General features: G+C 58.1%; 4 protein-coding genes across 4 annotated transcripts; 2 read left to right on the plus strand and 2 right to left on the minus strand.

Annotated features, from left to right (window-relative positions):
• The first annotated feature begins 294 nt into the window (after positions 1-294).
• K437DRAFT_247713 (NAD(P)-binding protein) lies at positions 295-2,360 on the plus strand. The gene is made up of 5 exons (XM_013387365.1): positions 295-737; positions 939-1,048; positions 1,145-1,784; positions 1,857-1,999; positions 2,088-2,360. The coding sequence occupies exons 1-5, from the start codon at positions 467-469 to the stop codon at positions 2,097-2,099; spliced, it is 1,176 nt and encodes a 391-aa protein (XP_013242819.1). The 5' UTR covers positions 295-466; the 3' UTR covers positions 2,100-2,360.
• On the minus strand, positions 2,091-7,490 carry K437DRAFT_294804 (uncharacterized protein). The gene is made up of 5 exons (XM_013387366.1): positions 7,245-7,490; positions 3,347-7,136; positions 3,126-3,284; positions 2,923-3,057; positions 2,091-2,860 (listed from the first exon to the last, which is right to left on the minus strand). Exons 1-5 carry the CDS (start codon positions 7,311-7,313, stop codon positions 2,409-2,411), a joined length of 4,605 nt encoding a protein of 1,534 aa, XP_013242820.1. The 5' UTR covers positions 7,314-7,490; the 3' UTR covers positions 2,091-2,408.
• Positions 7,491-7,778: 288 nt separating this feature from the next.
• On the plus strand, positions 7,779-9,127 carry K437DRAFT_236442 (uncharacterized protein). The gene is made up of 6 exons (XM_013387367.1): positions 7,779-8,108; positions 8,209-8,253; positions 8,345-8,373; positions 8,456-8,576; positions 8,655-8,779; positions 8,887-9,127. The coding sequence occupies exons 1-6, from the start codon at positions 8,026-8,028 to the stop codon at positions 8,973-8,975; spliced, it is 492 nt and encodes a 163-aa protein (XP_013242821.1). The 5' UTR covers positions 7,779-8,025; the 3' UTR covers positions 8,976-9,127.
• Positions 9,128-9,187: 60 nt separating this feature from the next.
• Positions 9,188-13,834, minus strand: K437DRAFT_136385 (uncharacterized protein). The gene is made up of 2 exons (XM_013387368.1): positions 11,955-13,834; positions 9,188-11,897 (listed from the first exon to the last, which is right to left on the minus strand). The coding sequence occupies exons 1-2, from the start codon at positions 13,491-13,493 to the stop codon at positions 9,507-9,509; spliced, it is 3,930 nt and encodes a 1,309-aa protein (XP_013242822.1). The 5' UTR covers positions 13,494-13,834; the 3' UTR covers positions 9,188-9,506.
• Between the last annotated feature and the right edge of the window lie 1,338 nt (positions 13,835-15,172).

Below are 15,172 nucleotides of genomic sequence, written 5' to 3' on the forward strand. Positions count from 1 at the left end.
GTCGTAACAAACGTTTCAGCTCATGCTTCACCTTAGACGATGCTATACATGTGAATGTTGTTTGAGCGTATGGCAGGAAACTAGAGAAAAAGAAGGGTGGCGGTCCAAATGAGTTATGACGACGAGCGCAGGTGAGAGATTGCCGAGGAACCGGTGCGGCGGCACGTCTCCTACACTGGCCTAGTGCCTCTCTGCGGCCCTTTTTGCGCCACACCACGCTGGCAGTCAACTGGAGGGGATGCGAAGCAACGGTTATATCTCCAACTGGAGCTTGACCTTCCTCCACCTTGCCATCTCGTCTCCCCTGGCTGGGAATCATGCTCCTTGGCAGCGCAGTAGGACCGCACCTGGAGAGCGAATCCGTCCTCGTTGCAGATATCATCTTCCCCCAACGTGGTGTCGAACTCACCGGATAGCGTGGACAGGGATTTGCACTTTGTATATCGCGCTCGAAGATCCAATCAAGATGATCGCGTCGCAGTCTTCTCGTCACATGCTGCGTGCCGTCGCTTCACGGGCGTCGATCAAGGCTCCAGCGGTGGCCAGGCCATCAGAAGCAGTCGCAGCAGCAGCGGCCGCTTCTGCTTCTCGGCGCACGTTCAGCAGCGGCACAGGTGTCGCTCGAAACGGCCGCTCGAACTCAGGTGCTGTCCCAAATGTTGATCAACGCCGGATCACCACCTCCTCCATGGGCCGCGATGCAGAGAAGCCTACACACGCATCTACGGACGAGCACAGTAAGTATCATTCAGAAGTCGATCGCTACACTTGCGTTCAGCTGCTACATGAGCGGCACTAAGGCATGCTGGCGCTCCTTGCCCTTGGCAAGCTTCACCGTTTGCCTTGCATGACAGCTTGCTTTCTCGTTTGAGTTTGAATGCTTACTCAATTATTGAAATTGGTCTTCTTTCTCTTCATGTGCTCGCAAAACTCGACAGTCGTGCCCTACCCTGATCTGCATGAGCGTGACCCGGACGACATTGGTCACTCCACCACCGGTGGCAAGGTGGGACCGCACACGAAGCGAACGCTCGCTTCCTTCTCCATGGCGAGTTGCTCATGCATGCCTTTCCTCAAACCACATGGACTTCTTTGAATGTACATGCTCATTCCCTCCCTTTCCCCTTATTTTCTTGCACAACAGGACTCAAAAGTCTGCGTCGTGACCGGCGCCGCACGGGGTATCGGCAACCTGATTGCACGTACATTTGTCGAGTCTGGAGCCAACTCGATCGCCGTGCTGGACCTGAATGCGGCGGAAGCGCAGCAGGCCGCGAAGGACATCGAGGCGTGGTTCCTCGAGCATGGCCAGGTGTCCGAGGGCGAGATCGATGTGCAGGGCTACGGTTGTGACGTGTCGAACGAGGACAACGTCATGCGCGTCATGCAGGACATCAAGGATCGCTTTGGCAAAATCGATGTCGTCGTCAACTCGGCCGGCATCGTTGAGAACTTCCCCGCGACGCAGTACCCGACGAACAAGATGAAAAAGCTGTACGACATCAACATCAACGGCAGCTACTACGTCGCGCGTGAAAGCGCTAAGCACATGCTCGCCGATGGGACCAAAGGCAGCATCATCCTCGTCGCCTCTATGTCCGCCGGCGTCGTTAACATCCCTCAGCCTCAGGCACCGTACAATGCCTCTAAGGCGGCCGTCCGTCACCTCGCCGCCTCCTTCGCCGTAGAGTGGGCCAAGGCCGGCATTCGCGTCAACTCGCTCAGCCCCGGTTACACACTAACATCGCTCACGCGCACCATCCTCGAGAGTAGCCCTGCAGGTCGTGAGTGCTTTCGTCTTATTCTTTGCATTTTCAAATGACCAACACTGAAGAGCGGTCAATGCACTAAAACAGGGGAGCTGAGAGAGACGTGGGAAAACCTAACGCCCATGGGCCGCATGGCCGACCCCGAGGACCTGAAAGGCGCCGTCATTTACCTCGCAAGCGACGCCAGCGCCTTCACGACGGGCACAGACCTCCTCGTCGATGGTGGTTACGTGCGTATACCGACATTCTCATCTTCCCTTTCATGCTGCTCTGCGAATGCACTGACGCTTCTTCCTCTCTTGCTTCAACACCGACCAGACTGCTACTTAATAGATTTAGAGGTGGCGAAACCTTGTCTTCCAGTCAAAAGCACATTTCGAATTGCATTAATAGACCTTGCCGCCGTCTCATGAAACCTGGCATTGATTCATCCTTCTCTCTTCCTTACTCGGGTTCTTTCTTGTTCCCTCTTGCTATTTCGGGGGTTCACTTTAATAACGGTCGATCTGTCCTGTATCTTAAGCATTCGCCCATCCTGCTCATCAATCAATCGAGAAATGCTCACTCGCAACAGGGCATTTCTTTGCACGCTCTGCTCCGCAAATACATTCCTCCGCCTGCACTAAGCTGGCCATGTGGTCATGCCCAGTCCTCAATCCATCCTTCTCTGGGAATCGGCCGGCCTACCTTGATGATGCCAGCTTTGAGGTCGTCTAAGCGGATGCTTACCTCTTCCGGCGCACGCCGCTGGAGGATACAGCGCACCTTGCGTTTCTTCTCGTCATACTCGACAACAATGGCGGCCGTTGGGTCGTTCGGCGAGCCGATCTGCAGATGGTAAGGAGCGAACCCCTTGCGACCAGATAGATCTGCACCGTAACATACGACAAAGTCGCCCACCTTGATGTCGTCCGCACCTGACTCAGTAACCATCGGCCCCGCCTGCACCAAAATCGGCACGCCGTAGCTCGTACCAACCGGAGGCAGCGTCTGCGGGGCAGCCTGAAGCACGGCTTGCAAGAACGCTTGCGGGCTGCCGTCGCCGACAGCTTTTGCATTCTTGCCACCACCAATAGCAATCGCGGCAGAGGCTGGGGGAGCAGTGGCAGGTCAGTCAATCTGGAATTCAGGAAAGTCTAGCAAGTTCGATCACCTAAAGCGGCACCGGCTTTGACTGCAAAATGCTCCAACAGCTCGCGCGTCGGCTTGGCTGGCGGGAAAAGATGCCGTTGCGTCAATGTAGTATTCGCCTCATCGGCATCGTCCTCTTCAAAGCTCAGATCAATAACTGGAGAATAGAATAAAAGGGTTCAGCCGCTTGCAATCGCGTGAGGCATCCAAATGCCGTGTCCTCACTCGTCTGCGAATAGTCCTCGAAAAGCACGTGCACCTCCGCTGTGTGCTTCGTGCGACCGCGCTTCGTCGCAGTTGCCGTATCAGCAAACATGATAGCATCAGGGCGACCGCTGACGGTCATCGGCAGACGCAGAGGACTGGTTCCAAGACGCCACCAGTCTGAAAGAATGATTGAAAATGTTAACACAGCTCAAGGTCAAGAATGAACGTTTCGTACTCACGACTGCTTGGCATCAGATCCAAGTCTCGCGAGTTTGATCTGAACCCGATCCCTGCACCTTGAGCAGGCGCTTCACCTGTGGGCATAGCTGAGGTGCGTGTCTCTTGCAACAGTTCAGGTTGAGTCTCCAGTTCAGCATTCGCATCCGCCTCAGGCTCAGCATGCTGCAACGTTTCATGTGGCAGTGGGGCAGCTGCTGCCAGTACCGATGGGACAGGTGCCGAGCGGGAAGGCGGCTTAGGAAGTGTTCCAGGAAGTGGGTTTGGTGAAATGGGAGAGAGGATAGCGACTGCTGGATCGACAGATGCCAGTTCTAGATGCTCCACGTCTTTGGAGGCGAGGGTGGACTGCCGTTTGGCCAGACGAACCGGGGAAGCGGCCGCATCTCTTGGAATCATCTCAGGAGTCTCAGCGACAGGCACATGCTCCCCAACGGTAGAAAAGTCCTCCGCTGCAGTTTGAGTCTGCACTTGCGAGGCAACCAGACCAGGGATAGCGATCCCACCTGCAGGAACATTCCGCGTCGGTGGTTTGGGTGGGGGGGTTGCAAGATCGGCGTGGTCGCCTGGCGCACCGGCCTCTCCTGATCCCGTATCCACTACTCCTTCCGGCGCCGGCACCGCACGCCTAAGTGGCATCGGGGCACCCATGATACCCATGGGCAGGGCCCCGCCGATCTTCTGACCGCCTAGACGTGCCATCTTCTGCGCGATCCGTGCCCTGCGTTGCGCTTCTTCCTCCTCTTCCGTCAGCTGTGCGGCCGCTTCCGCTGCTTCTGGTTGGTGTAATTCAGCAGCTTCGGGCTCCACAGGAACGGCTGCAGCTGCAGCAGACTGGGTATCGGGTGCTTCGTCGTCTTCAAACGCTTCATCTTCCGCTGGAAGCGCCATCCGCGGTTTTGGAGCAGCTAGGGCAGGGCCCGCAAGAGCAGCGTCGATGGACTGTGGCATGGGCACCTCTTCAGTTTCTGTAGCAGCAGCAGCTTCCCTTTCTTCCTCGGAAAGCCCAAATCGCGGCGTCACTCCTGGAATTGCAGGCGACGGGGACTTTGGAGGGACAGGCGTGGGCACCGCTCTGCGTGGCGGTGGCGGCGAGGCAGTGCTGGCACGCAGAATGCTGCGACCTACTGCTGGTGTGGTGACTGCACTTGCATCCCCAGCCGTAGCCGTAGCCCCAGACAATGGTGGGGGTGAGGCAAACGTGCGGGGCACAGGCGGGCGCACGCTGCCTGGTCTGCTGGTCGGAGGTGCAGGCCCTTCGCCGCCAGCAGCACTGGTGATGCTACGCACGCTAGCTGCACGTCCTACGCTGCTAAGTACGCTGACGCGACGTTCTGGCCCCGATACCGTTTCGTGCACTTCACCCGCACCTTCTGCCTCGTCTTCCGGCGCAGCTCCATGCTCAGCTGTCGCTGCTTCGTGTACCTGCTCCGCTTCCGGCAGAACGGCCTCGTCCACCGCCGACTCATCGCCCTTGACAAATTCCTCCAGCTGACGTGTATACTCCTGGATGTTGACATCGCTCACAGGCGTAATGGACGTGCCTGCACCGCCGTCTGTGCTGCTAGCATCTTCGATGCCTGAACCACGACGCTGAAGTCCGAGGCCGTCCATTGTGTCGGATTCGTGATCAGGTGCAGATGTAAGTGCCGTTGCTTCGGAAGTAGCTTCGCGCGGCCCTTCTAGAGTAGAGTCAACTACATCGTTCGTCACGGAAGCAGACGCATCGGACTGCGTCTCTGCAGCCGCCGCAGAGTCCACTGCAGCAGGATCAGGAATAGCATCGCCGGTATCCGCATTCCCCCTCACGTCCGCAGTGGAAGCAGGGGAAGCAGCGTTCGCTCCGAGCTCCAGCTCCGGCTCTTTTGGAGCGCTTTTCTTACGCCTAGGTGGTGCAGCCCGACGAGGGACCGCCAAGGTCGATTGTTGCTGCTGTTGAGGCGCTACCGTGGCCGTGGCAGCAGATGTCAAATTATCAGCTGCCTCGCCTATAGCTGGGGCATCAGCAGTCGAATTTCCAGCGACGCCATCAGCTTCTTCCGTTACGCCTCCTTCGAGGGTGGTTCCCTCAATAAAAGTGGGGCGGGTAGGCGAAAGGGAGGTCTGCTTGGACCTTGGGGGCATCGGTGCGCCGAAGAGAGCGGGACCAGCGCCAGTAGCAGGTCCGCCGCCGAGCCGTTTTCCACCCAGCCTTGCCATACGCTGCGCAATAGCCGCACGTCGCGCCGCTTCCTCCTCTTCCGGGGTACGTTCTGGAACTTGCGCTGACTCGGGCGATGCATCGCCATCCGCAGCCGCAACCACAGAACCACCATCTTGGACATGTGTTTGAGAGGAAGCGCTTTCGATAGCGGCGACGTCGTCAACTTGCAAAGGCTCATCGCGGAGGACGCCCATAGTAGTGGTGCTCGGGGTAGCCACTACATTCATAGTCGCCGCTGGCTCGTCCAGCCCATAAGACCGAGCCGAGGCACTGGTGATGCTATCCCTGCTCTTCTGCCTTGTGATATCTTCGGGCTCCGTGCCAGCAGCTACAGCAGCGCCGCCGAAACCGACGCCCATGCCGATACCAGCCATGGCAGCCGTCCGTCTCTCCGCGGATAGCTTGCCAGGCTTCGGCGCCAAGGGCGGCGGGGGACTCTTGGTCCTAAGGCCAAGTGTCGCATCTGCATCCGAGCCCCCTGCACCTGCACCAGCTGCAGTATCTGCCGCTGCCGCGGAACCATCCGGAGCGGAGCCGGCACTACCCAACTGACCCCTCTGCAAAGCCGCCATGCGTTCCTTGAGTGACATCTTAATGGACGTCTTGGCATCAGCAGCACTGAATCCGCCACTGGCACCGGCGTTAGCAACTTCCGTGATGGCCGCTTCGGTTGGAGAGCAAGCAGTCACAGCTGCAGAGATCTCGGGCGATTTCTCTTCTGATTCAGTTCTGGCGCCAAGTCCGGGCCTCGCAGGAGCGGCAGCAGCAGCCATCTGCCTGATACCGGCCAGCATCTGTGTCGGCTTGTTCACACCAAGCTGTCCGGGCATAGGAAGAAGAGGCTTCTCGCCTGCAGGCGGCGGAGGAGGCCGTTTCCACCCTCCTCCTCCAGCAGGTCTAGGAAGCGGAACTTGGCTCCCGTTGTTGTTAGCACTGTCCAGCGGTTTGTTAAATGCAGCGATTCGATCCCGAAGCGAGTTCCCGATCTTTAGTGGGACAGTGGGCTTATTCGTGGCAGCTACAGCTGGTGCTGGTGTTGGTTTTGGGTTTGAACTTTGCACAGGGGCCGGAGCCGGCGTGGCGGGCGTCAAATTTATGTTGGTCTCCACGTCCTGTGAAGTTACGTGTTGCCCTTCTGAAGTTTCTCTGACAGAAGCGAAATTTGCAGGAGCAGAACTTTCCTGAGAAAGCGATGTGGCTGGCTCCTGCGTTGCCGGAATCGCTTGCACCTTGTTGTCGCCTGCGGCCGCAGCGGCGACCGATACGGACTGCTCATCATTTGAAGGGTCGACTGAGGCTGGAACTCCTTCCGTGCTGGCTGGCGGGTCGGATTCGGCTTTCCCTGAAGAATCAGTCTGATTCTGCGATGCTGTGGGAATGGCTGCCACTACCGCTGCTACCTGTTCCTCCTGCTCTCCTTCGAGAAAATTGACGAGGCCGCCCGGGAATATGCCTTTGCGGCTCCCGTCGAGGCTTTCCCCGATGAACCATTCATCTTCTTCTTCCTCCTCGTCCTCGTCCTGGTTGTCCTCGGTCTTGGGTGCGGTGGATTGGACACGGATCTTCTCGCCCTTTGCAAAGGTCAGGTCCTGTTCGAAACGGTGGCGATCGGTAGCGTTGCGGTCGTATAGATTGGAAAGGCCAATGTCAGTCGGTCCGACCAGGAAACCCTTTTCTCTTTATCTGATTTCATTTACCTGCTTGTGAGGACTCTTGTACTTGAGCCTGGCTACCGCCAGACACGGCAACGTCGCTGGCGGAGCCATACTGAATAATAGTGAACAGAGTGGAGCGCGGTGGCTCGGCCCGCCTTTGGAGTTCTACCCAGTTACAACCGCCGCGATGCCCAGTTGTCGCTCTAACGCGAACCAAGAAATGCGACTTCACCGGCTGTCGACAACCTCTTCTGGGAAGACGAGCTTCCAGGGGCATGTCCCTGCTGATGGCTCATACACATGGAGCACACACACGCGTCGAGCATGAATGAGGGGCGACGCCGCCATGTGTCGTCTGTTGGTTAATGCTCGATGCTCGTGCACCGTGCACCGTGCGCGCGAGGGTGATGCGCACGCTCCATCCAAAGTCCACCCCGCGTGGCGCTCACAAGAATAGATATCACAACCCTACCTGCTATCCAGCCTCAATCGCGAGCACTCTACACATTACACACCTTATGGCCATCCACTCCGAACTGACGACTGAATTGAGCAAACATGATGCTAGCGGCCATACTCACTCTCAGCCCTCGGGAAGCTCCTTGCTTACCAGGTATCGGCAAACGGTCCATTTGAGATATCCAGCGACAGAGTGGCGAATTCTTTCCTCTATTTTCATTGAAGTCGCCTCAAAGCGAAGCAAGCACCGTCGTTGCCGCTGCCGCTCTCATTCGCCACCTACCCTGTGCGCCGTGGCTCAACACACCAGTTTGACTTCCATACGCTATTTCAAGAGCTCGCGACGGTGACCGACCCAGCGGAGATGCTGTCAATACCACAGCCCGCCAAGCACCTCGAGAACATCGGCTCCGTGGCTAGAGATCACCTGGCGCTCGAGCGGACATTGTGCGTTTATACCGAAGCTCCAATCGAGGAAATGTGCCATCGGCTCAAGTTAGGGCTCATTGGTTTGGACGCGCTGTGTTATTTTACATCGATGCTGTAGCCTCGCGTGGCTCCGAACAAGTCTAGGGCTCGTGTCGCTCGGGATGTGAGTTTCTATACTGCCACTTCACAGAAAAGTTACCGTCATTTTTCGCTGAAGTCTTGATCGTGACTGCTGCAACTACAACCGCATGCAGAGCGATTACACAGCTCTTCAAGATTCCAGGTGCGGACGCCTCGGCGTCTGCCTCATCCGTCCGCTTCATATCGCCTGCATGCTAACACCTTGTCCTTTTTTGCCTCTTCAGAACTGGTCATGAACCCGGATGACGACCCATCATATCTTCACGTCGAAGCAGACCAAGACCAAGTAGCGGATTCGTTCCTTCTGCCGGGTCCAGGAATGCAACTGCAAGACTTACAAAAGCTGTGCGTGTCTACCTATGGTTGATTCTCATCCTCGGAACGCCACCGTCCGTGCTTACGCTTCAAAAGCCGCGTCTACAGTGGAAAGCCGATCGGCGCATCCTTTGTCGCACTCGGCATCGTCGTCCTCCTGCTCGGATGCTTCCGTTTCTTCCGTGTCCAAACGCTCCTGATTGGCGGCAAGTTCCAACCGAGTCGGGTAGAAGGTGAGCTTTCCCTCCTCCTCCTGCCTCTTTTCTTGGCTTTACATTTGCGAGCCTCAGCAATGGTGTCCGCTCACGATACCCTCCTTGCATAAATCGTTCTCATGTAGTGTCAGTGACGGCCCTCCTCGCCGGAACACTCATAATTGCCGCACTAGGCGTCATACTCGGCATGCGTCTCGGTTCCTCGCCATCGTAGGCCATATATATTAGCGCGGCCTCATTTCTCTTACTTTTCTCTCCTGAGTCCTGCGCATCCAATTTCACCTCCCACTCCGCCGTCTGCGACTGGATACACTGCGCATATAGGCACGCGTCACGTGTTATATTTGTACCTGTCTTCACTGAAACGAATAAAGTATATTTACAAGAACCATCTAGCGAAAAGAATGTGCTACAACAATGCTACAGAAGAGCGCGGGTATGTGTGGGTGTTCAGAGCCAAGGGCCCCGTTCGAAGCCAAAGGAATGTGTTGTGTTACTTCTTCGGCTCGAGTATCCAAGCGCAGCAAGGGGCACGCCTTAAGTAAGCCATGAGCAATCCACTGCTCAACAGATTCCAGCTGCAGTACCTTCTCGAACTCCGCATCCGAACCATGCCATCCGGCCGCCAGGCGAAGAACCGACCACAGTCAGGGTGTCCATTTCTGGCACCAGTCTCGTCGCATGCCACTATCGGTAGTACCGCCTGCGTCTTTGACGTCGATAGTAAAGCTCGCAGCAGCGACTGCTACTGACAGGTGCCCAGTGCCCCTTGCTTCACAGGAGCAGCCGAACGTGGTGGCGAAATGCCGTTCAAAATGTGTCCCGGGGGCAGTTGTACTTCGCGCTTGGGCGGCGAATGCGTGTTGCTGCCGTGCTCCCTGGATGACAAAGATGGTGAGGACACGTACACAGGGGGGTCTGGGAGCGTCATGGGTGGAAGCGGGAGAGGACTGGCAGGCGGCGGAGAGGCGGCTGGGAGAACACGTGTACCGACCTGTGTCCTCCCGGGATGCGAAGGGAGGGGACGATCTACCTGCACTTTAGGTATTGGGGACCGCAAAAAAAGCGCAGAGTCCTTGCTACTCGCTAAATATGCCTCCTTCCGACGCTGCTGCTGCTGCTGCATGGGTGACGTATGCAGATGGTGAGATCGCTCCTTGGTTGGCTGACCGGCTGTCAGCGTTGCGATCGATGAGGTTCGGGCTGACTCTTCCTCGTACAGCACAATTCCGAGCAAGCGCGCAAAGCGCTGAATGTACATTACCACCTCTGGTGCTTCAAAGTCAAATGTAGGAGCGACGAGACCAAGGACCCAGCCCCTTCCGAAAGCCTTCGAACGTGCTTGCTCTTCAGTCTCGCACCGTATAGTGAATGAAGAGTTGCAGCCTGTTGTACCGATCAGCTGTGACGCGCGATCACCACGCCAACGCAGACCCTGACTTGTCGACGCAAGTGCGCACAGGTGCAGAGGCGCATCGAGGCACGCGACGCTCCTGGAACTGCCTTTGGAGGAGGCAATGGCGGTGGCATTGAGTGGGTCGGAATCAACTGATGCAAGGTATACCGTCTCAACTTGCAGTGCTTGTGACATTGCATCGACCGCCTTCTGGAGCCGAATGAATTCTGGGTGCAATGACTCAGGTATGGACCGCAAAGAAGGGAGGAGCAGCTCTGATGGAATCTTGACGTTACGTCGTTCAGCTAAAGATGGACTGGGACTGCTGATTGGTGCCGTTGGCGGCTTTGACGTTGCGAGCGAAGCCGTGTCTACACTGTCTGTTGGATGAGACACTGCGTACGCCCATTCGCGCACGCTCTGGTCCAACTCTCTCAGCTTTAAGTCCAGCGCGGAGCGACGAGAAGCCTCCAGCTCAGCTGCTGCTTCCCTTGAGGCGAGGCTGAGCAGCTTTTGCTGGCTGGCTGTAAGGCCATCAGGTCGTGCAGTTCGAGCCCAAAGGGAAAGCACTGCTATGGCGTGTCCCTGTGCGTCCCGTATAGGTATGCCGGCATAGAAGCGGGCTGAGGATGCTACGGGCAGGCCCCTGAATCGCCAGTCAGCTTCGATATCACGAATCACGAGCGAGGCATTGTCTGTGCAAAGCACCGTGTGGCCGGCGATTGATGTGGAGCGCAACCCAACAAATGCAAAGGCATCTGTGACTGTGGAGGCGCAGGCCTTTGTCTTGAAAACATCGCCGCCATCCATGCTTGAAGCACCTGCGCAAGCTCTTGCGAGACAGACGACGGAGGTATTCAGCACCGCGTCGACTTTGACTTCTTCGAGACGCATGGCGCCACACACGCGCTCGAGGATGCTATGCAGGCGCCGACTTGTCTCCCGCACGTTGATGACGGCCTTAACGGCGGCAAGCGTGGCCTGGAAGCGTTGGGCCTCGCACGATGAGAGGAGCAGGGGAGTTTCAAATCCACGCCCGCCCTCCGAAGCGCGCAAAGGCGGTGGTGGAAAGGAAAGGTCGGTGGGACTGGTCGCGTTCTGTATTGCCTCCAGATTTGGCGACATAGCAGCCATGTGAATGCGCAAGCCATCCTGAGATGCGGACACGAATGTGGGGGTCACAGGGTCGTTAAGTTCAATCTGCCCATTTGCATACGCGCGCCAGTATTCCTCTGGGGGCAACGATGCGGTTGAATCCACCGTATGGGCGACTATAACCGGTGCCACCGCTACTGTTGTCGCCGCTGCTGCGGTGTGCTGCAAACACAAGCCTAAGGACGAGCTAAGACTAGGCAGCATGGCTAACTGTGATGCAAGCTTTCCGGTCAGTGCGCGCTGCTTGGGGCTGGTGGGACTTCGGGGGTTTGCCCCTCTCTGCGCCGACCGGTTGATCTCTGAAGCCTTCGGAGTGGAGAGCCCGACCTGAGATTTGTCCTTGCAAGGCGGCTGCAGGACCTCCGAGTTGACGGAAGCTTGCACATGAGCTATTATGGTAGCGTCGCTGGACGGAGCATCACATTGCGGCCGGGCTTCCTCTTGGATGGGCGGAGGCAGGTTTGCATCGAGCAGCTTAGCACCGTTGAGAGCGCTGCTTGTGCGACGCATGATGACAGGAGGCTTGCAAGACATGCTGCTCTGCTGGCTGGTGGAGGATCCGGATCTGCTGCGTCTTCTAAGCTGCTTGGTTTGCAACGTATCAGCACCACATTCTGGAATAATTACGAAGCAAGCACGTACAGCTACGACGGAATCACGGTCTTCGGCCATGCCGGCCTTGAATGCCTCCTCCAGGAGATTGGACCCAAAGCTGCCTCTGAAGCCGATGGGTGCAAGGCTCGGCACATCACTCCCGCCGCTGCCGGAAGACTTGAAGGAAGTGATCGATCCCAAGGGCGTGAGTGACGCTAATGTGGACGCGGATGCTGGCGCGTCACTCGGCCCGCTGCCGCTGCCGTTGGCAGAGCGCGCAGATGAACTGCTCGTTACGATGGATGCGCGCGAGTTGATGCTGCCTTTGCGCGTGGCCATCTCGCCAGACGGGTATGATGTGGACATGGCGGAGGACTCTGTAGGGATGCTGACGCTGTACTTGTACGATATGCTGTCAGCGGAACTAAACGACGTATCGGCGGAGCTAAAGGACGTGTCAGCGGAGGTGTCACCTGCGGCGCTGCTGCGCTGGTCCGCGCTGAGCAACGAGGCCGCGGTACTAGCCCTGCTACTGCTACAGAAGCTCGCGTTGCCCGCCGACGGCCGGCTCCAGACCGAACGCGTGTCGTGTGAGATGCGCGCGTCCTCGCGCTCCACAGGACCCGGCAGAGGCGGCATCGACGTCGCGTGCGAGTTATCAAAGCTGTGCGAAAGGGGCAGGGGCGGAGACGTTCTGTCCGCTTCCTGCTGGCGCCCCTTATCCACTAGTTGCCCCCTCCTGACCTCCTCCTTAAGGTTGCGACCGCTCTTGGTGAACATGTGGCGCAACCCGAAGCTGCGTGTGCCCTTCTCCTTGTCCTTTGCGCCGTCCTTAGACTTTTTGACCTTTTCAAGCCGATGATCCATGAGCGCCTGCGCGATCGCCTCCTGCTCCCGCATTTCCTGCTCGAGCACTTCGTTCGCAAAACGCTGGTGCCACACAACAGGGTCCGTCGCCGCCACCGGGGCTTGCGACGTGGCGGCCATCGCTGCGCAGCCGCCGCCCGCGCTGCTGGTCTCGCTCGTTTGCCTCGCCGGGGCGGGAGGGAATTCGCCTGCGCGGCTGCAGGTGCCTACGGACACGCTTGGGCTGCCAAGGCCGTAGTCGGTCGGAGCAGGTGCGGACGCGGGCGCGTGGCTGCGAAGCGTGTCTTTGCGCCTCCTGCCTTTAATCAGGTCCGGAAAGAAGCTGCGCCCTGTGCTATCTGGGCTCGGCGATGCCATCGTGGGACTGAGAGGCATCGCATGCGCGCGCTCGCTCCCGTTCTGTCGGCCCATCAGCGAGGGGCTCGAATGGTGCATCCTCTCTGCACTGTCAACGTCGTAGATCAACGGCACCTCGAGGCCACCGACGGCCTGAGCAGCGTGGTGATGTGGCAACGGCAGATCCTCGCTGCGGACTGCGAGCGCACATGGCGAAACCACGAGCGAGCCTGCACCAGAGGCCGAGCCGGAGCCAGAGGAGGACGCCGCACGTGTCGATAAGCCCTGCGAGCTGACAGCGCTGCGGAGGCGAAAGCGCGTCAACACGCCTCCGGTGCTCGGCTTCGGACACTGGTCGCGCGTTTCGGAAGCGGCACGCGCCATGGGTACCGAGCGGGGACCAAGGCTCAGCGGGCCCAGCGGGTCGACGTGCGCTGATGCGGGAGATGGAGGTACAGGGCGCTGAGGACCGATTGCGTATGTCGCCGCAGGTGGGTAGCGCACCGTCTTAGCGTCGAGCAGTGCCAGCGGTTCGGCCGTCCAAGGCGAGTCGCGCGGCGTGTGCGGGGTCCCCTCGCCATCTTCGTCATCTTCGTCTTCACCCTCTCTTTCGTCCTCGCCGAGGCCGTCAGTGTCCTCCGCTGTTCTAGCCGTCAATGCGTCAGACTTGGACGCGAAGCTGCGCCCGGTTTCCTCTCCCCTGCTTCGCGGGCTGACACCCACAGCATCACCGGCACCAGCACTGGCACCGTCCGAGCTGGCGAGCAGCCTGCTAGCGCGCCTTGTTCGAGTGATGACGGCCAGCGGCAGGTCTTGCGATGCGGTTGGAGACGGTACCGCGGAGGGATAAATGAGCGAGTTGGATGCGAGCGCGCGGCCCCACACCCGCTCGACGAGCGCCAGGTAGTCTTCCCGCTTCTCTGGTACGGGCGGTGGCGGCAGGGGGAGCGGCAGCGGGACTCTGTGCGTGTTAATTGCTCGTGCGGTGATAGGGCCATTAGGTACGGCTGAGAGCGAGGAGCTTCGTCGGCGGTGTGAGCGCTGCGCGGGCTGGGTCGCCGCAATTTTAGTCTTGACTGGAGACAGACGATTCTCTGAGTGAGGAAGGAAGCCAAGGAAGCGGAAAGTGAAGCGTTAAATCAAGCCATGCGACGCGGTAAATCAACAGGATCGATTGCTCGAGCGACTCACCGTGAAAGCCGTCTCCGCTCTTACTGCTGTCTTCGCCTTCGGTGTCGCCATCAGCTTCGCTGCGATGTGTGTCCAGCAATAGGCTCGACGGCCTAGCGCTTGCAAGCAGCCCGACGGACGACTCACTGCTCGAGTCAAGTGTGAGGCCGAACGCGCTTGTGGGAGTAGCAGCTGATACGGATGAGATTTCACTCGGCAGTGCAAAATGCACTGCTGATGGCGCTGCTGTTGAAGGAGGGGAAGAAGCAAGAGAGGACGAAGCAGGCGTTGATAAACATGATAATGGGGCTTCGACGGGAGGGGGCATCGCCCTCGTCGGCGACCATTTGTTGGTCATCGTCAGCGAATGACCATCAACCAACAGGCTGCCAGCGCTGGCATTGATGGAGGACATTGGATACGTCTGGATGTGGGTGTTTGTTCCGTGGCCGTGAGTGTTGGCCGTATCCATATCCAACTCGTCCACGATAGAAGGCGGATGCTTTGACATGGACATGGTGGACGATATAGAGTGGGTGCGTATGTAGCAAGAGTAGAGCAAGCTATCAACGACCCAGACGTCTTTGGTACGAGACGTGTTGTGTTTTACTGTGTGCCTTTGCTCTCAGCTTTGCGATTCGTACGGGATCGAGAGACTGATGGACAATCGGCAAGTGTGAAGAGAGCAAGCTGCAGCTTCAATGAAAGCTTAGGTTGAAGCCATGGCCAGACATGGGCGAGCGTACGAGCGTGGTGGTGTAACAGTCCGTAAACGCTGAATGTGAGGGTTCCGTATGTCTACAGTGCTTGGACGGTGAGCCTGTGTCCGATCAGGCCAATGGATCACCACAATCGCTGGGAGTGATTATAATGAGCGATGGCGGTGGGAACGT

This window comes from Tilletiaria anomala (genome assembly GCF_000711695.1).
Source record: "Tilletiaria anomala UBC 951 chromosome Unknown K437scaffold_50, whole genome shotgun sequence".
Classification (NCBI taxonomy): Eukaryota; Fungi; Basidiomycota; class Exobasidiomycetes; order Georgefischeriales; family Tilletiariaceae; genus Tilletiaria; species Tilletiaria anomala.